This window comes from Rhinatrema bivittatum, chromosome 2 (assembly GCF_901001135.1).
Source record: "Rhinatrema bivittatum chromosome 2, aRhiBiv1.1, whole genome shotgun sequence".
Classification (NCBI taxonomy): domain Eukaryota; kingdom Metazoa; phylum Chordata; class Amphibia; order Gymnophiona; family Rhinatrematidae; genus Rhinatrema; species Rhinatrema bivittatum.
In genome coordinates, this window is record NC_042616.1 from 757400057 (window position 1) to 757420936 (window position 20880).

Below are 20880 nucleotides of genomic sequence, written 5' to 3' on the forward strand. Positions count from 1 at the left end.
CCAATCAAATGCCTGCCACTACACCAATGTATACCCGTCGATGGCTTCTTTCAAACCCCTTGGTGAAATGGTATCCAATTGGTAAATCCACTGCTATTCCTTGAAATTAAGTAATGCTGGTAAATCTCCACCATGACTTGATGCAGACACAGATTCAATAATCGACCAAGTTTAAACCCTCAAATTTATGCTGTAAAGTCAATGTTTTTACAATGAAGCCATCGAATGGTATACATTGGCTTACAATATCACTGGTTAAACATTTAGACAGTTATCCATCTAAATGTTTTTTGAATATCAACCTCAATATGTATACCATTACTTTCCTCTTGAATTTTATGCTGTTTTCCTTCCTTAGAACTAAACTAAAGTTTGAAATAACTATAAACACCATACAGCAAATAAATCTTAAGTTTGGGTAAACTTCTATAATGCAAGTATTTTTATTTCCTGGAAAACAACTGTACATAGCAAAAAGTTTTTAGAATATTTCTGTGATGGTTGCAAATTCATATATTTTGCATACAGATTTCTGAGGCAACATACTGTTTTGTTTTTTTTTGAGTGATTTTCTGTATGTTCTCTTTAAGATGCTGAGAGAGGTTGTTGCTAAAACCCTTGAGAAATACGGTATTGGAGGTGATCACAAATGTTTTGCAACGTGCAGCCAGCGTCTCTTTGATATTTCAAAATTCTACCTCAAGGTATTTTTACACTTCTCTCAATATTTAATAGAAAGATACCCTGTCCAATGGTGGCAGACTCTGCTTTGATGGCTGGGGTCCCTGCTGTTTGGACCATTTGTGCCTGAAATGTAGAAAGTGTTCATGGCCCTTAGTGGGGAGAATAGTAAGTGCTTGGAATAAGCTCTTAATTGATCTGCAGCTTGCACTTTCATCCATAGCAGTGTGCTGTGCTGTCTATTTGATGGTGGGGATAAAGAATATTAGAAGACTTCCCCATGACCCCCGGTAGTGTCTGTAAGAGGATAAACTATCCCAGAATAGCAGATATTGCAACTAAGCAATATAGTCTGTGACTCTATGGTTATTGTAGAATTGCAGGAAATGGCTTACATCCATCCCACCACTTCCTCCTCCTCTCTGCCTCCCCTGCCCCCCTCCTAATTGCTGTCCTGATTCTTATACTCTAACCCCCTTCCCACAGCCACAAACTTCTGGTCTACCACTCTTCCTCCTTTTCTGCACCACTGCTGACCACCATCTGACTTGCAACAGCTTCCTCTCTAGCAGCCATAGCTGTCTAATTTCTAATGGTCCAGGTACCACCCAACTGAATTTCCTTTGAGCCCAGTAGTGCGCATATTAACACTCATGAGAGTTAGTACTTGCACCACATGGCTTACAGTAAATAGTATTTGGCATATGGACTGTCAGAAGCTTGATACTAGTATTTGCAGTTGCCAGCAATAGTTAGGCAGTGAGGAAAAGAAGGCTGAATGCAGGTTTGCTGCTAGTTGCCTCCTTTCCTTTCAGAAAAAATACAAAACTGAATACTATATGGCAAAAATCAAACTAGCAATTCAACAATAGCCATTGGGTATGGAAATTAAAATTAGCCAAAATTAAGACCTCATGATTTTGGGCAATTAAAAGAATATGTGGTTTGTATATGATTGTAGTTAAACCACTAAGAGTGATTTAATGCCCATCAGGTTCTTAAAGTCCTTCTTTTTAAATATATTTTTACTTTTTGATTTTTTTCAAAATTATATTTATAATAGTAACTACATCAGTGTAAACCATCGACACTTATCTTAGGTAAGCTTGACAGATGAACAATGTTTAGGTTTCATCCCCAGATAAGCACTCGTGTTGAAATGTCTTGTCCAAGTTTCATGCCCAGAAAACTGCTTGTGTTGAAATGCATTGCTCGACATGATTCGTGTTTCGAGAAACCTCCTACCTCAGGGGTTTGAACGGCATTGAAAATGACAGCGATTTCTATAGAGTAAAAATACATTGTAGGGCAAAAAGTATGAATTTCAAGGGAGAATTGGCCAATCTTAAATATTAGCAACATACTTGTCCTGATTGGAAAATCCTGCTTCTTGTCCAAAGCTTAACATGATGGCTACAGCTAGGATCTGCCATTTTAATTGTGTCTGTCTATACACTATGAGTGAATACTGATCAACCAATGGGAAACCAACAAATTTGAAAACAACCAATCAGCTTCTTGAAAATAAAGGGTATTGAAGCATGAAATTAAATACATTATGTAGAGACCATAAACAATCAGAATAAGGACATCCATTCTGTATTGCTGTTCATGCCCCAAGGAAAACTTGAGGCAAGTTGGAATATCCAGCATTGTTCTTTGTAGTTAAATAAAGATGTAATATCCCCACCTTTATCTGAAGGGGTAACAACGTCCATAATAGCCCAATAAAGTTGGAAAGCCTGGAGCTGACTGCACCAAATAAGTAGTGTCAGCTTTCCTGTGGACTGGAGGAATGGAGCCAGGATGTTCCCAGTTCTTCTTCAGGAGATCCAGAAGAACCTGATGGATAGGAATGGAGGTTATTACTTTGGGAGCATCAGGAATTGGAGCAACTCCATCATCTGGTGCCTATCATCCTGTTCAGTCTGCAATTGGAAGGGAACCAATTCAGACATTTCCTTTACAAAATTTGTAAAGGAGAGGTCCTCTGGAGGAGAACGCTTCCTACTTTCAGTGGGTGAAGGTCGTGAAGGTAAATCAGTGTCTGGAGAGGAATCATCAGTCCAGGAGTCGTAGGGATCAGCACCTGTCCCTCTAGGAACTAGAGGGGACAGGGTGGTGGAATACCTGAAGGGTCCCGGTCTAGGCTCCGAAGGAATCGGAGGAATTATTGGAGGCACTGATGAAGGCACCGGCATCGAGGGCATATATGGATGGCTCGGTGGCACCGACTGACATATCGGCACCGATGGTTGGATCGGTGGCGAGGGATGTATCGGCATCGATGGCTGAGGCAGAACTCCCGATGGAGGGATGCGGAACAGTGTTTCTCCTCCCGATGACAGAGCAAGCGGGGAGGGCACCGGAGACAATGGTGACCCGGGGTCCATTGGTGGAAAAGCAGCAATGAGCGCTTCCATCCTGGAGAGCAATGGTGCCAACACTGCTGGAATCGGGTCGGTGATCGGTTCCGCAGTCGGTACCGGTGTCTGAGGAGCCTGGAGTCGTTGCATCACCTTGTCGATGGCCTCCTGAACCATCCAGTACAGTTCTTCTCAGAGACCTGGAGCAAGCAGCCCCGGTTCCGGAACAGAAAGAAGGAGGCAGAGGCATAGTTGGAGGGACCACTATTGAAGGCGGAGTCGCGGCTCCTGATCCCCTGTCTGGTGAGGGTTGCCTCGGTGACCCGGTCGCAGAAATGGTCAGTGCCTTTTCTGGATGGGGTTTCTTCGACAGCGGCTCAGATGATGGCGAGGTCGATGATTTCGCTCCCTCGATGGTCCAAGACTTATGGTGTTGATTGCGATGTTTGTCTCTACGGTCTCCTTGGTCCTGAGGGGGAGTAGAGGGTGACTAAGGCCGAGATGTCGTCTATGCAGAGCGGTCACCGGCTGGTGGTCGATGCTGGCGCCAAGTTGAAGGTGCTGGCTCCGACGTTGATGCAATGGACGGAGTCAGGGTTTGAGCACGGACGAGAAGTTCCTTCTTCTCCATTCTGGCCTTGCGACCTTTTGGTATCATTAGAGCACATTTGGTGCAGGTCAAGACATTGTGCTCATGTCCTAGACACATCACACAGACTTTGAGGGTCTGTGATAGACATGGTGCGAGTACAGTCCGGGCACCGACGGAACCCAGACCCCATGGCAAAAATTGAGCCATGGTACGGTTGATGGCCAGTAGGCTGCGAGGGCCAAACTCGACGGTAATCGACGGAAAACAGGTAAAAACTTACCGGAGTACCGCGGTCTGAAAAAAGTTAAAGGAGGGCAAATTAACTTTTAGTAATTCCGTAAGGAAAATTCCTGTCAGGATTCTCTGCAGAGCTCCTTTACCGGGAAGCTACTACTGCGTGGAAAAAAGAAGACTGAAGGGGGACCCCTGCTGGCTGCAGGGTTAGTGCCATGCTGGTCATGCCCAGTAGGGGCCAGTCAAAGTTCTGGAAACTTTGACAGAAGTTTTCCGTGATTGGGCTCCATCCTGTGATGTCACCCATATGTGAGGACTAACATCCTGCTGTCCTGTGAGAACACCTGTTAAGGTTATAGCAAATGTTGCTTACCTGTATCTCGATGATTGGCTCATCCGGGCAAAGTCGGAGGCCGGTTGTCGCTCTGCGGTGCAGAGAGCAATTCATATTCTGTAACCTCTAGGCTGGGTGGTGAATCTGGCAAAGAGCCACCTGAACCCATCTTAGACTCTCAATTATCTGGAAGCTCGTTTCAGTACGAAGAAGGGCAAGGTCTGCTTCACGGAGGAGAGAGTGTGCAAGTTGCAGAGGCAAGTTTGGCGCTTGTTAGCACTGAGAGAACAGAGGGCCTAGGATTTTTTGCAGGTTCTGGGTTCGATGGCTTCAACGCTGGAGTTGGAGCCGTGGGCCTTTGCACATATGAGGCCACTGCTGAGGGCTCTGTTGGCCAAGTGGAATCTGTTATTGGAGGCCTTTCACCAGCCTGTGTATCTCAATGCTCTGGCACGGGACAGTCTGTCTTGGTGGATACAGACATCCAGTCTAGTATGTGGTGTCGATCTGGAGGTCCCTGATTGGGTAATTTTTACTACTGAAGCCAGTCTCTCTGGTTGGGGTGGTATGCCAGCAACAATCAGCCAAGGGCTCTTGGTTGGCAGAAGAAGCTTCTTGGTCTCTCAATCACTTAGAGACCAGAGCTGTGAGATTAGCATTTCTTGCCTTTCTACCTTTGGTTCAAGGCTACTCGGTGAGGGATTTGTCGGACAATGCGACGACTGTTGCACAGGGAGGCTCAAGAGTTTAATTCTTTGGGCGGAACAGCACTTGGCTCATATAGCGGCATCTCATATCGCAGGGTTCGAAAACATTCAGGCGGATTTTCTAAGTTGCAGAATGCTTGATCCAGAAGAGTGGGAATTGTCGGAGTCTGTGATGCAGCTCATCCAAGAGAGGCGGAGCAATCCCCATGTGGATCTAAAGGTGACTCGTCTCAATGCGAAAGCATCTCGTTTCTTCAGCTGAAGGTGGGAATATGGGGCCGAGGGAGATGACACACTGGTAATTCCTTGGCCTCAGGGAGTTCTAATTTACATATTTCCCTCTTGGCCCCTAGTAGGCATCGAATAGAGAGCCACCCGGGAGAAGTGGTGATGGTAACTCTGGAGAGACCTCGTCTGCTGTGGTTCGCGGATCTGGTCAACATGGAGTGGACGGTCTGTTACGCATCAGTCATCTTCCTCGTCTTCTTCAGCAGGGCCCCATATTTTCAGATCAGGCAGATCACTTTTTTATCTAGCAGCCTGTCTTTTGAGAGGCGTCATTTGAGACAAAGAGGGTACCCAGAAGCAGTCATTTCTACTCTTCTCTACAAGCTAGACTGACATCTATTTCGTTGTCGTGTGTCCGAGTCTGGAAGGTCTTTGAGGCATGATGTATAAATAATGGTGTACAGGCCTTACGGTTTTCAGTGTCTCAGATTTTATCTTTCCTTCAGGAAAGTTTGATGAAAGGCCTGGCTTTCAACTCCCTCAGAGTACAAGTAGCAGCTCTTGCTTGTTTACATGGGAGAGTTGAAGGTTGCTTGTTGTCCTCTCATCCTGATGTGGTGAGGTTTCTTCGGGAGGTTAAGAATTTGCACCCTCCGGTGAGGAGAGTTTGTCCTTCCTGGAATCTGAATATTTCTCCAAGGTTTGTGCGAGTCACCTTTTGAACTTCTTTGCAGAGAGACACTTAAAGATTTGACTTTGAAGGTCGTTTTCCTGGTAGCCATTTGTTCTGCGAGGAGAAAGTCTGAGTTAGTCTTTATCTTGCTGTGATTTATTCCTTCAGATCTTAGATTCACATGTCCTTGCAGACAGTCCCTTCATTTCTTCCCAAGGTAATATCGGCTTTTCATTTTTATCAGGCAGTGGAGCTTCCAGCTTTTCCAGCTTTGGATGCTTCAACTCCTCATGCGTGAGAGCTTAGCCTGTTGGACGTCCGTAGGGCTTTACTGAGGTACTTCAAGGTCATGAATGATTTTAAGAGATCTGATCATCTTTTCATTTTATGGAGTGGTTCGAAGAAAATTGCCCAGGCTTCCAAGGCTATCATTGCGAGGTGGCTTAAGGAGGCTATTAGGTTGACATACATTCTCAAAGGTTGTCAAGTGCCTGAAGGTTTGAGGGCTCACTCTACTCTATCTCAGGCAGCTTCATGGGCGGAAGCCCAGTTGATCTCTCCACAGGAAATTTGTGGAGTGATGACTTGGAAGTCGCTGCAAACTTTTGCAAGGCACTATTGTTTGGATGTAGAGGATCCGGAGTCTTGGTCATTTGGCAAGTGTCTTGCGATTGGGACTCTCCAGGTCCCACCTTCAGTGGGGAGCTTTTGTACATCTCAGGATTCTGGACTGATCTGGGTATGTACAGGGAAAGGAAAATTGGCTCGTATCTGCCAATTTTCATTTCTGTGGTACCACAGATCAGTCCAGAACCCGCCCGATCTATGGAGGTGGAGAGTCGCTCGCTCTGCTGTAATTTCTTAATTCTGTCTAAGATTTTTTCTAAATTTTGTTAGGTTCTTTGGCTACTTTTTCAAGTTTGTACAAGTGTTTTGTGCAAGAGGTTTTTGCTTGGGTGCAAATCAATACTGAGGAACTGCAGGTGGCACCAGGGAATGTAAAACAGTGTCAGTTAAACTTTCTCTTGTCTCCATCTGCTGGCAGGGATGCATAAACCCAGGAGTCTGGAATGATCTGTGATACTCCAGTAACGAAAATTAGCAGATAATCAATTTTCCTGTAACTTCCACCCACTCTTCACACTACCTACTCACACAACACATATTGTATCCACCTATATGCAACTCTACTCACCTCCACACATACTTACCTATATCCCACCCATCTACACACACCCACACATCTCCACCACAAAACCTTCCACATTGCACACTTGCACACACCTCTTTTCCAAACCTATCCTGGAGAGCATTCCCAAACCAATGCTTCTGCATGCTTTTTCTACTTATTTAAGAGAGAGAATTCTCATACTAGCACCTTGTCTGTAAAACATAGTAAAGTGTATTTTTGTTTTGTTTTTAAGTTTGAAAATTATATAGTTTTGTTTCAAAAGCTTTTGTAGTGAACTACAGTGTAAACAATCCTTGTTAGAGCATATGATTTAGTTGAGGCTTTCAGACATGTACACTTTTGATAGAATCATTGAGTCCTAGCTTACATAATGAGATCAACTACTAGAGTGGACCTGGAAATTAGAGGTCTGCTTACAAATACTATTACCAAGATAATATTGTCAGTGGGTTGTCAGAATTTAACAGCTCTGAGCACAGACTAGCAACCCACACTATAATTTCACACAACATCAGGAATAAACAAAATTGGAATTGTTGTATGTAGTAGGTGAGGCTTATCCAGGTTCAGCTAGAGTTCACCACCCTCTCAGCCCAGGGTTTTAGTTCTCATTGATGAAAACAATCACACTAGGATACAGGTGAGGATTTTTTTTTCACAGTCCAGATATGCAGGAACATAGAAAAAGGAAAGAGAAACAAAAGAAACACCTATTTTTTACTGAGCTCTCATTAAACAATTACAGTTCTCTCACTACCATGGGCCAAGCTCAGCCTGCTAGCTGCACAAAATTACTAGTTATAAGGTGCTTAGTAAAATGTAAGTTAATGCCTCTTCCTGAATTATCTTAAATCAAACTGAAGCTTATAGCACCATTTCCCCTTCCTCCTGATTTAAGGTCAGCTTTTCAGGGTTAGGTTAGGGTCTGCCTCTTCTATTTTGGCTCACCCTTTCTTCCCAGTTCCTCCTAGATGTTGTGAGTGACTAGGCAACTTCTGATTTTCCTAGCGATGGTTACCTGTCTTTCTGTAAACAGCGTTTCTAGCCTGGAAAGTACCCTGGTATACAGCATACCTTGTGGTCACCCCTACAAACAGGTTGCTAAGGGCTTCACTTTCACTATATAATTTGGTAATTAACAGGGTGCATCCTGTACATGAGGTTTGTTCTAAAAACTATGCTTTTATACAGTGCAAATCATTCTGAATGTTCTTGGATAGCATGAGGCAAGTGGTCAGAAAATGGTGGGCGACAGTGAAATATCAAAGCCCTGGCAGTGTTTACGCAGAGCTAGATAATTACTACTGATAGCAGTCTTAGACCTAGATTCATCATTTTGCTATAAATATAGCAAAAATAGTGCTTGTGATAACAAAAAGGGGCGTGGTTAGGGTAACTTTGCTGATACCGCATAGGTATTTACTGCAATGCATGTTATTTTCACATCGCACACTGAGTAATTTATCACAGCTGCTAATGGCAGTCCGGGCTGCTGAAGAGAGGGAGAGCCTCTATAGAGGCTCACAAAAAAGTTAACTATTTGATACCACTGTAAGAGGGGCCACTAATAACTTGGGGTGGGTTTTGGGGGATAATTTTACATGCACAGTTACCATCCATAAAGATTTAATGTGATTTGGAGGGATGAAAGAAAGAGGATTTGTACAGTTTACTCTCTACCTACCTTGATCGCAGCTAGGAAGAGAGAGTATCAAGCTAGGTAGAGAGAACATGGTACAAATCTACTTTTCTTTTACCTTTCATCCCTCCAAATCACATTAAATCTCCACTGATGGTAACTGTGCTGTTTGTATGTATGACTGTGCATGTAAAACTATCCCACCCCACAAATCTTACCCAGAGTTCATATTGCCCCCTCTTACAGTGGTATAAAAAGTTCAATTATAAGTGACCCTCTACAGAGACTCTCCCCTCTCCCTCCTCAACTGCGATTTGCAATAAATCCTATATCTTCTGTACCGCACAGCTATCGCAGGCATAATGCTCTGAAAAAGGGCATTATGTCTGGCGATAAATCCCACAATAGTGTGTGACTTTATCACACACTGCGTTAACCAACCCTCATTTCCATTTACTCCACCCAAACTCCTCCCACTTGAATACTAATTTTAAATTTTCTTTCACATTTCGCGATGCGGTATTTATCATATGCGTTACGGCGTTATCATGGGCATTAGGAGCCTAACGCCTGCGATATCACCCTAATAACTTGATAAATGACCCTCATAATTATTAAATGGAATATTTCATAGTAAAACAAATAATCTGGAACACATCTGTTAGCTTTTGTAGCTGCACACATGCATTACTGTATATAGATGAGCTGCGTTTGGGTATAGGGCCTGGAAATGTTTTGGGGATATTTAGTTGCTTCGCTTGGATGGAAAACTCGGTAAAGATGTAAGACTGAACAAGAACTAAGCCAGTAGTATGATGCCAATAAAATTAATAGCTCATATAGGTTATTCAGAGCCCACATTATTTTTTTCTTTTTAATTCATCTAGAGTACAAGATAAGATAAATGAGGTCAAACCCAGCAGTATTGTTCACTATTTGAATTACTAAGGTGCCGATGCAAGAAGGCTAGCTAATAGCACAGGTTTTTACTTCTGTTTTCTGTGGTAGGTTAAATCTGGGATGTAAAAGCAAGTTTGTGTACCATCAACGGTGTTTTCCAAAGATAGCAGAGTGAATTAGCCATGCTATTTCAATTAGCCTTGCTGTTTGGTGTGCAAAGTCCTCCAGCAGTGCGTGGCTCAGAACATTCTCATAATAGCAGAGCTTTATGTTCTGCCCATTCGTGGATGGCCCTGCAAATTACCTCAGTCATTAGTTTTCAGTTGGTATCAAAGATCCCATACTACGTCTAGTCAGGGTATCTAGAGACTGCCAGGGAGATGGGCGGGTTTGCTTGGGTAATTCACGCTATCCTCGGAAATCGTTTACAGTAAGCAAATTTGCTTTTTTCTCCATAGAGTGAATTAGCCATGCTGTTTGGAGAGACCTAAGCTGAGGGTTGCTGCCTTCCATGTTACTTGTGATGTGCAACCCAGTCACCTAAGTGGCAGGCTCTAGTTTTCTCCTGCTGTAGTTAGCACTGCTCTTCCTCCTGCACTGTCCGACTCTGAAGATTGTCTAGATAATAATGAGACATGAAGGTCTGAATCGAGGACCACGTTACTGCCCTACAGATGTCTGCTAAGGCATGTTCTTTAGATGTGCCAGAGAGGCTGCAGTCACCCTTATTTGGTGTGCTTTTACTGTCCCAGCCAGAGGAATGGAAGTTGTGGTTTGGCAGTGATGGATACAATTTGTCAACCAATTTGCTGACATCCTTTTGGATACTGCAACTACCACTTTGTTGGAGTTATAGGAAATGAATAACTGCTGGGATTCCCTGTAGCTCTGTGTTCTTTCCTTATAATATGATTGGGCCTGCTTGCCATCTAGCATATGTAGAGTCTCTTCCCTTTCATTTTTATAAGGTTTTGGGAAGTAAGTTGGTAGGGAGATTGATTCATTCAGATGAAAGGCCGATACCACCTTTGTCATAAATTTTGGGTGTGGACGTAGTAACACCTTGTCATGGAAGAATTATAGATATGGCAAGAAATGAACCAGGGCCTGTAGCTCACTAATTTATCTTGCTGATGTGATTGCTACCAGGAATAGGACCTTCCATGTAAGGAACATCATCCCTGTTGTCACTAGGGGCTCGCACATTAATGTACCACGGAATTGGGGGTTTCTGTACTGGTGGATGCATGTGCAGGAGGCCCTTCATAAAACGAGACACTAACGGATGCTGGTAAATGGATTGCCCATTTATTTGATGGTGGTAAGCAGCAATTGCACTCAGATGCACTCTCACTGAGGAAGTTTGTAGATCTGCCTAGGACAGATGGTAAAAGTAGTTGAGTAGGAGTTTCGGAGAGCACTCTAACAAGTCAGTTGATTGCAAATGACACCAACTGACATAATGGGACCATTTGAAGGAGTAATTGTGGTGAGTGGACAGTTTCCTTGAGGACAGGAGAACCTCTTGAATCAGGCTCGGAAGGTGCAACAGTTTTAATACTTGGTGCTCAGTCTCCAAGCTATGTGGTGGATTGATAAGAGGAGAGGGTGAAATAGAGTTCCCTCATCTTGCGTTAGGCTCGCTTGGTATCCTAGGGGCCTGGGCAGTTGCACTGACAGTTGTACAAGATGTGCTTACCACGGCTGCCTCGGCCACGCTGGAGCTATGAGGATCATCTCTGCATGGTCCTGGATTCTTTTCTGCACTGTTTGTTTTAAAAGTGGAATTAGTGGAAACGCATTGAGTAGACCAGTTGGCCACTAGAAGAGGAACGCATCTTGTGATTCTCTATTCGGGCTGGGAAGTAGAGAGCAAAATCTTTCCAGTTTCATATTGTAGTGAGTTGCAAAGAGGTCCATGTAAGGTTCGCCCCATTCGGCAAAGATGCTGTCGGCTATGGATTGGTCCAGAGGCCACTTGTGTGGATGAAACACTCTGCTGAGTTTGTCTGTTTGCACGTTCTCTATACCTGGCAGGTATGTAGCTTGCAAAACAATGGCCAGTTTGGTTGCCCATTCCCATTATCAGTGAACCTGATCTGCCTTGCTTGTTTATGTAAAACATGGCCACTTGTTTCTGTGTGGACCATGACTGCTTTCCCTGCCAGGATGTGTTCGAATACTACTAAGGCATTGCGAATTGTTCTGAGCTCCAGGAGGTTGATCTGGTATGAAGCTTCTATGGTTGACCACATCCCTCGTTTGATAGTGAAAGAAGTGCACGACCCCCCCCAGCCCGAGGTGGAGGCGTCCATGGTAAGAATTAGCTGGTGAGTGGGAGGTGCTCCCTCTGTTAGAAGTTTTGATTTCAGCCAGCAAGTTATGTCTCTTTTCATTGAAGCTGTGACTAAAATTTTAGCGGAGAGAGGCTGAGACACTGAGTCCACTGCCTTTCTAAACCTCGCTGTAGCCTTCTCATATGCAGAGTATGGGAGTAGGTCAGGGTTACCACGTGGATAGCTGCTTCCATATAGCCTAGCAGTTTTAATAGTTTGCTTACTGTTGTCTTGGTTTTGTTTCTGAGGTGTAATGCCAGAAATTGCAGGTATTTGACTCTGTCCTTGGGTAGGAATGCTCTCTCTCGAATGGAGTCTCTTTGCTCCAATAAATTGTAGGCTCTGCATTAGTTGGAGGACAGACTTCTCGTAATTGAGGAAACCTAGGACTTCTAGGCATAAATTGGTAACATGAAAGTCCCTGTGAAGATCTGTTAGACTGGGTGAAACAATCAGCCAGTCGTCCAGATACAAGAAGATTTGCAATACCTTGCGGTGAAGATGTGCCACAGCCACTGCCAAATACTTTGTGAAGACTCTTGAGACAGAGGAGAGTCCAAAGGGGGGAAGTACATTGTATTGGTAATGTGCATTGTGTATTTGGAAGCATAGGTAGCGTCAGCAAGAGCAGTGGATTGGGATATGAGCATATGCATCCTTCAGATCAAGTGAGCACATCCAATCGCCTCACTGTATGAAGGGCAAAATGGCCTTCAGCGTTGTCATCTTGAATTTCTCTCTCTCCAGTGTTTTGTTGAGGGGACGGAGATCAAGTATCGGATGCAGATCTCCTGTGCATTTGGGGATGAGGAAGTATTGGGAGTAGAATCCCTTGTTGCAGGAAGGTGGAATGTGCTGAATTGCTTTTTGTGCTAATAACTTTCCTGCTTCAAGAGAGGAATTTGCTTTGAGGTGCCTTGTCAGCGGAGCTACTCGAGACAAATGTGGGGAAACTGTGAACCTTATAAGTGGTAAACCTGTCGATTAATTTTTAAAACCCATTGGTTGGAAGTTATTTTGGCCCAAGCTGAAAGGTAATTCGAGACTCGCCCTCAACCGATGTTGGTGACTCTGGTTTGGCTATCTTCAAAAACCCTGTTGATTCTTTGGGATTGTTTGTTGGAGAGGTATTTGAGGTCTATGGTCTCTCCGACATCTTCCTTGCACTGCTTGAGGAAGTTTTATCACATTCAGGATTTATAATGGTGCTAGTCTCCCCTAATAAGTAGACTAACCTTCATAAAGTGAGAATCTCAGCTGTAAGTAGTCCAAAAAATCATTTTGACCTTCATTTGGAGACTGTATTAAGGCAAAATATTCCCTTTAATAGGAATCTACTATATCTTCAGGGTGTCTTTTTATCTTTTCTGCAGAAAAAGGCATCTTTCTTAAACACTGCTCCCATCTTTTCTTCTTTAAAAAAAAAAAAAAAAGCCTCAAAGTATTTAGTAGGAAGTGAAAATTCAGATTTCATTGTAGTGAGTTTCTAGGATGAACAGATGTTCCATCAGAAGTTTACGAACCTCTTTCGTCAGCAACATCCGCTTAACTGGAAAGTTGAGGTCTTTAACATACATTTTTTTTCTTCTGTCCATAGTACTTCAGGTGGTAGCTTTACTACTTGGTTACCTCAATCCCTCCTCATAGGTAATGAAGACTAAAATGTGGTGATTGCAAAACTTTGCTAGAATATCTTCGCCCAACAGTATTAATCATAAGATGCAAAACATAAGTAATAGTATAAGACTGGAGAAAAAACAGATATTAAATTAAACATCTTCCCACCCCCCACACACAACACTTTAGCGCAAGTCCTATTCTTTCCCATTTGTCAAAAGCAGCATCTCCCTCCCAAACCTACCATGTGCAGGAAAATAACTTATCCCAAAGCATATACTAGCAAGCTCAAGTGTCCCAGAATAGACTAACTTCCTTATCAAGGGGAGCAACCCACTCCACTGCATCTCCATTGTATTCCTCACATTAAACCCAACTTCCCCCTTTACACATTTCTAAACTCCCAAGCCCTCCCCACTAACAAGACCATTTGCATCCCTCTTAGAGCTACTTAATAAAACTGGAACATCAGGTCAGATATGAAGAATATGTAAGACCTTATTAGTTTCTTTAGAGCACTAGCAAAAAGAAATAATGTCCAGTGTGCATTGTTGAAGCAAAAACCATTAATAAACCAAACTATTTAGGCATTTCCTGAGATAGAAACTCCATTTCATCATTTCATTATCCTCCTTTGCTTTAGAACTTCGGGTACTCAGACCTTCCTTACTCGACTTTCTCCTTTTTACCTACACTGCTCTCCAACTCAGATCTTCTTCAGTAAGCACAGCTTCTCCTTTAAGTCTTTCTTCTGTCATTTTAACAAGTAGATCCAAATATTCCAAGATATCAGCACGTGATACTCTTTATTATCAATAAGAAAGGTAAACCTAATGATAATTTATCTAGTGAGATGACAACCAGGTATGAGAGACAACACTCTGTTCCTCTTTATAAGTGTTTTGTGCAAAATCAGCAAAAATGTGTATTTGTGCACCTTTATATATAATATGATCCTTTAGTCTCGCTTTATCCATTAAAGGCAGTGTGTCATGAAAATAGTGAAAGCAAAACACAATCGGCCTCGACATCATGGAGTTTGGTATTCGGCTCCCAAAAGTGGAGCTCAGATTCTGATCTGAGCCAAGACCCACCACTATTTGAAAAATATATTCACGCTGTCTTGCAGGTTTTTCATCCCCTTCTCTTTCTGGAACTCCCAGGATTCTTACATTACATCTCCTCTGCCTAGTTTCAAAGTCCTCCTATCTATCCTCTAACATTTGGAGCTTCTTCTCCGCAGGCTTGAGCCTTGTATGAGTGATATATCTGTTCTCCTACAGGGACTATGTTTCAGTGATTTCCGTTGTTTAAGTTCCTTTGCATCTTTTTGTAGATTTGCAGTGGATCCAGTTATTTCTATATGCGGAAGCTGAAATTCACAAATTAGAACTGAACCATGCAACCTAGGCTCCTCTTCTAGACATACTAAGGATTCCACTTTCCCAGAACTTCCACTTCTAGCTGTGTTTTGCACTTTTGGAACATTTTTAATTTTTGGGAGTGCTGTAGATACTTGGCTTTCACATCAGCAGAAGATATATTTTATTAATAAGCTTATTCTGACTTTTTAAACAAAAATGTAGATATAAATTGGTAGAAGGAAGGGGTCCAAAGAAATCTCATAGCAGATAATGCTCTTCACAGGACATTCAAAAATAAAAAGTATCGCAAAAAGCACAAGCCATGTGTCCTTCTCCTGACATAGAAATATATCTGAGAAAGGAAGCTTCTCCAGTAATGTGTACTCAGAGCTAATAAAGTAGGTAATACTTTCACCTCAGGTCTCTAAGGCTGCAGGATACATCAAGGCAGAAACAGCATAAAATATCCCAGTTGTAGTTTCTGCTCTGCATTCATGGACACATTGCAGTGGAGCCGATGATAGCTAATATTCATCACATGACTAACAAACTGCAACAGACCTTGGGACTGGTTACAATCACAGGGAGCAGGAATTAAAAGCAGATGCGCAAAACATATCACCCAAAAGAGCGCCCCTTTAAGTTCAAGCGTCCACAGTTTTTTCCAAAGTAATCAGCCTCTTTTTGCCTTCCAAGTGAGACAAACTCAGAAAGATGATCACGTAAACCAGCAGGTGGCAGTCTGACATGTCTGTTTGGCTTCACACACTAGTAATGCTCTCAGAATCATAGGACAACACGAGTGCCACTGTATTACCGCAAAGCCATAAGTGCCCCACACCTGCTCTGAGATCGCTGCCTGTGTAGTTCAGAAATAGTATTTGCTCAACACTATTCCACATCACTCAGGATGAAATAGATTTACTGTCGCTCTTCCTGTAATTCACTGCAGGGGCAGACTGACCAATCGAGCAATGGGGGCAGTGCCTGAGGGTCTACGGCAGCAGGAAGCCCATGGGATCATTCTCCCCTGGCCTTGGATGGGTGGTTAGGGATCTGGGTCATTGGCACCTGTCCGTCCCTGATTCACTGTCTCCATATAACATTAGGAAGACATTGTTATATATCCAAAATGTAACTATTCTCCTTCTCATTAATTAAAATTCCTGTCTTTTCAGTTTTAAATAGTTACTGCACCACACTTGCAGGTATCTTTATGAGAGACACAAAACGATTGCTGACCTTTTTCAAATTTTAGAAGTGTTTTTGTGTGAACCATTTTAATTTACCAGAGCGGCCGCAATGAGGTCTTCTACTGGTGTTTCAGGCCTCCTATATCTGCCAATGGGTGATGTCAGCCTCCTGTGTGGCAGTAAGATATATCAGAATTCTATTTAAATTTATTTATTTATTTTAAGTATGTTCAGCCTCATTAATTCACAGCCTCCCATACCGACAAAGCACTCTCTCAGTCAAGTCCACAGGTGACCAGATCCGCCGGTGGTGAGCTGCAGTGCATAGAGGCAAATGATGATCTTTAATAAATTCCTCACAGCGTTTGCCTATGTATTCTGCAATTTTCAGGTGTCCATAGAACATTAGGACAGACAAAAGAATATTTTATGCAGAGGAGGATGGAGCAAAAGGGCCATGCAGCCATCTTGGAAATGGTTCGCTAATAACCCTCAGCACTGGACCCATGTTTTTAATGCACACATTAAGTAAAACATGCACTAAAATTTAAGTTCTGATTTTAGAACAGGTTTTATGATATTGGCCCCTAAGTATTTATTTATTTATTTATTTATTTATTTTGGGGTTTTTTCTATACCGGCATTCGTGATAACATCACATCAAGCCGGAACATAGAACAAAATACGTAATATACATATTATAAATGCAGTTACAATAAACAAGGAGACGTACAACTAGGAGTAAGAAGAAGAAAAGATAGAAACTTTAACATGGTGTATTAACCTGTAGAATGGTAAAGTTTCCAAAAATGGAAGTGAATGATTTACAATGAATTGTTCAGTTCAAAAATGCAATTTTTAACAATAAGGAAGAAATCATAAGTAATGAAGATTCTGGATGTTTATAAAGTTTAGGGGAAGATTATCAGGATGGTTATAAAAAAAAATTGTTGCTTGGAATTTGAATATCGGAGAGAATTGTTTTTAGTCTGAGTCTGGGAAGGCTTGTTTGAAAAGCCATGTTTTGAGTCTTTTTCTGAATGTCAATAAGCAGGGTAATAATAATAAGTAAGTGAAGACAGACCAAAATCTTAAATACAGAAATGACCACATTCGTAAATTTATGTGCTTGTGTTAGCAGCTACTGTGTTAATTCTTTAGGGATGAATCTTCAAAACATTACATGCATAAAAATTAGTGCATATGATTGTAAGTAGCCTCTACTCATGTATTCTATATTTTATTAAAGTCAAAAATACACATGTATTTTCACTTTTACGTGGTTAAAAAAAAACGGGAGGTTCTAACATTTATGTGCGTAAATTGCTATTTTAAAAGCCTTGCTTAGAATTGCCAATTTACCCCCGTAATTTTACACCTGCTAATTATCTGGCATAAATGATATTAAATGTGTTTATTGTGTAGTACTGATTGGGTGAGAGGTCTTGAACCGGTGGAAGTTCAGGCTGAAAAATCAGGAGGGTCTCAATGATCTGGGGAGAAGGACTGGGTGGCTGGTGGACTAATTGGTAAAACTGGTAATTTCATTGTCCGTGCGTTTTAAAATACACAAATTTTTAAAATAGGTAGGAAAAGTATGTACATTAAGACATTGATATATGTTCATGTATTCATGCATAAGCCTACATGTGTTTTGCGGGTAGAGATACATATTTTGTAAAACATGAATTTATCAAATGCACAGGTTATAAAATACTAGCATAGATCTGCTCACAGCCATATAGACAAGATTTGTATAATTCTGTATCCAATGACCATGCTAGAATAAAATGTTTTTGCTTCACAAATTTTTTAAATTTTTTATTTCTCAACATTTTTTAAGATTCTCAAAGTCAATTCTCAGAAAACACAAGTCAAACAAAATGAAAATAAACAAATTACAGGAAGGTCCTTATGAAACCATGTCAGGTCCACATAAATAGGGGGAGGGAGTGAGGTGGTGAGAGCAAGAAAAGGAAAAAATATATATAAATTCAAAATAAAAGGATATAATTACCTTATCTAACCATGCTTACAAACATAACTTGAACCCTCACTCCAGCTGACTACAAACCCCAAAAAAGGAAATCTAATCAGTGATTAACCTTTATATTTTAGAAAAGTTTCCAAATAAAGGTATATTTGCTGTCTTGAAATTTTTGCTTAAGATATTTATTGATTGTCCAAAGGTTTCTACCTGCCTTGCAATGAGAGATTCAAGCTATCAGTTGTAAGTTAGACCTCTGCCCATTCCGGATCATTTAGGGTTTGCAGGATGTATCCTACAGCACCCCTAGCTAACATTAAATAAATCCTTCAGGGGAAGGGTCTGTTGCTGAGAGACTGAAGCAAGTCACAATATGGCCTGTACAGAAAAATCCTGCTCTCAGCATACAGTCTCAAATTATCAGCCTATATCTAATTTACCATTTTTTAGTAAAGTATTAGAGAAATGTGTTTTATTGAAAATGAAGTCTTATCTTGAAGAGATTAGTATTTTAGATTTATATCAATTTGGATTCAGAAAGACCTATAGTGTGGGTTCATTCTGTTAGGCTGCAATGCCAAATGACAAGGGAGCATGTTCTCAATTTTGTTCAGTTAGATATCCCAGGGACATTGCATACAGTATTGAATGCCTTCGTATGGCATTGGTGCCATGGTTCTGATTTATGTTATGTTTGTATAGGAGATAAATGTTTCACCTGGAAAGTATTAGTCTGACGTACCGAAGGGATTAGCACTGTCATTCTTCCTATTTAATATTTACCACCAGCCAATGGTAAAGTCTCTGCAGAGTTAAGAGTATATTATTCTTTTTATGCTGATGACATTCAATATCGTGGTCCCATATAATTCAGACAGTAGCCTTCCTGTTGACATGTTGACCACTTGTTTCACAAAAATAAGTAACTGAATGAAGGTTGCTGTGACTGCACCTGGGCAACAGGCAGATACAGCATCTAAGAGACTTAGCAAGTTTCCCTTTAAAGGGAATTTGATGTTCAGAGAGGATCTGGAAAAGACAGTAAAAGATCTGAGTGGCCAAGCGCCAGAAACTATCAGAGGATAGAAACCATTCAGCTTCTTAGTCTAATAGAGATTAAAGTCATTTCAGGGAGACCAGGAAGTATCAGCCAGGGAAGTAGTATTTCATCCATTTGAGTTTGAGGAAAGAATCAGTCATTTGGGGGCCTAAGGGCCCAGGAAGAATAACTTCAGGATCTCTGGGTCTTGCTGGTCAGCTCAATGAGAGTCAGTGGATTTCCTCTAAATAGGTGGTCATTTTCTGTGGTACTGCTGGGAATGGAATCTCATCCCAGCAGACTAGTGGATTCTCTATATTATTCAGACAGGTATGTCCCTGGTGTTTGCCACTCCTCTTACGGCAACATCCAAGGGGCTAGCTATAAGGGTTGCTCCAGAGAGCTTTCAGCATCTTGAAGAAGGTCGAAGTGCAAAGTCAGGATCGATATTCCATTTACCATCATCGCATTGATTTACTGTAAGAAATGTGATTCATTAAGTCAACATTTATGTTGTGGTTCCAAAGGATTACAGTTCTTTCTGGCCATTTCTCAATCTTAACAGGTGTCTCTGGGTTCCTCACTTTCATTTGGAAATGCTTCACACTGTCATAGCAGTCAGATGAGGGGTATTCCTCTTATCCTTGGATCTCTCGGAGGTTTGCTTACACATTTTCATCAAGGAAGCTCAACAGAGGTTTCTTTGGTTTTGCATATGTGAAAGCATTTCCAATTCAGAGCCCTTCCATTCAGCATTGCCATGGTGCCGAGATCATTCTCCAAGGTGATGGTGGTAGTTGTAACCTTCTTGGTAGGGAAGTTATCTTGGTTTATCTATACCTAGACAATCGGCTAATAAGAGCCAGATTTTTGTAGGAGAGTCAGGGGGCCTTGGCCAGGGTGATTCAGGTCTTGGACAATCTTAGCTGGGTGGTGAATTACATAAAGAGCAATCTTTTGCCTTCCGAGACAATGGAGTATCTAGGAGCCCAATTTAATACCATGATGGGCCAAATTATTTGATTCAGGAGAGGATATGCAAGTTGTTTGTGTAGGTATAAACCTTTCTCTCGGAGAATTCCCAAGATTTTGGATTATCTACAACTTCTAGGGACAATGGTGGCCACCTTGGAGTTAGCCTCATGGGCCAAAGCTCACATACATCTTGGATGTCCCTGTTAATTTGGTGATTGTCAAAGACACAGGATTATGAGTTTTGGCTCCCTCTTCCACTAGCTGTAAGAGAGCCTTTCCTAGGAATCTATTGAATGGGATAGATCTGGAACTGCCCAATTAAATCCTGGTCATGTCAAAGGTGAACCTGGTAGATGGGAAAGCTCACTGTTGCAGTCAGGTGGCCCTGGTGCTGAGGTCTTGGCAGGATGCCTCAAGGTTGATAAAATAATCTGGACACCAGAGCCATCAGTTTCTGCCCTTGCTGAAGGGAAAGGCAGTTGGGGTGATCTCAGGTAGTAACAGTGATGGCATAAGTGAACAAGCAGGGGGGCACCCAGAGCACTATGGTGGCTCAGGAGGCAAGTCTTCACTTCATTGAGTGAAACAGAATCTTCTTCCTCTCTCCGCAGCCCACACTATAGGAGTGGAAAACTTTCAAACTGACTTCCTCACCAGGAATCACTATTCTGAGTAGTTAAATCACATGTGGATTATGATAAATTGCAGAAGGACCTTGCAAGACTGGAAGTCCAAATGGCAGATGAAATTTAATGTGGACAAGTGCAAGATGATGCATATAGGGGAAAAATAACCCATGCTTATAGTTTCATGGTTAGATTCT

General features: G+C 42.0%; 1 protein-coding gene across 2 annotated transcripts in view; it reads left to right on the top strand.

Annotated features, from left to right (window-relative positions):
• The window catches only part of MTBP (MDM2 binding protein), a 194276-nt gene that overhangs the window by 168943 nt on the left and 4453 nt on the right, over positions 1–20880 (top strand). For both annotated transcript variants that reach the window (XM_029591956.1, XM_029591955.1), the window contains one exon: positions 591–704. In XM_029591956.1, the coding sequence (XP_029447816.1) occupies positions 591–704 (114 nt within the window). The remainder of the gene's footprint in view (positions 1–590; positions 705–20880) is intronic.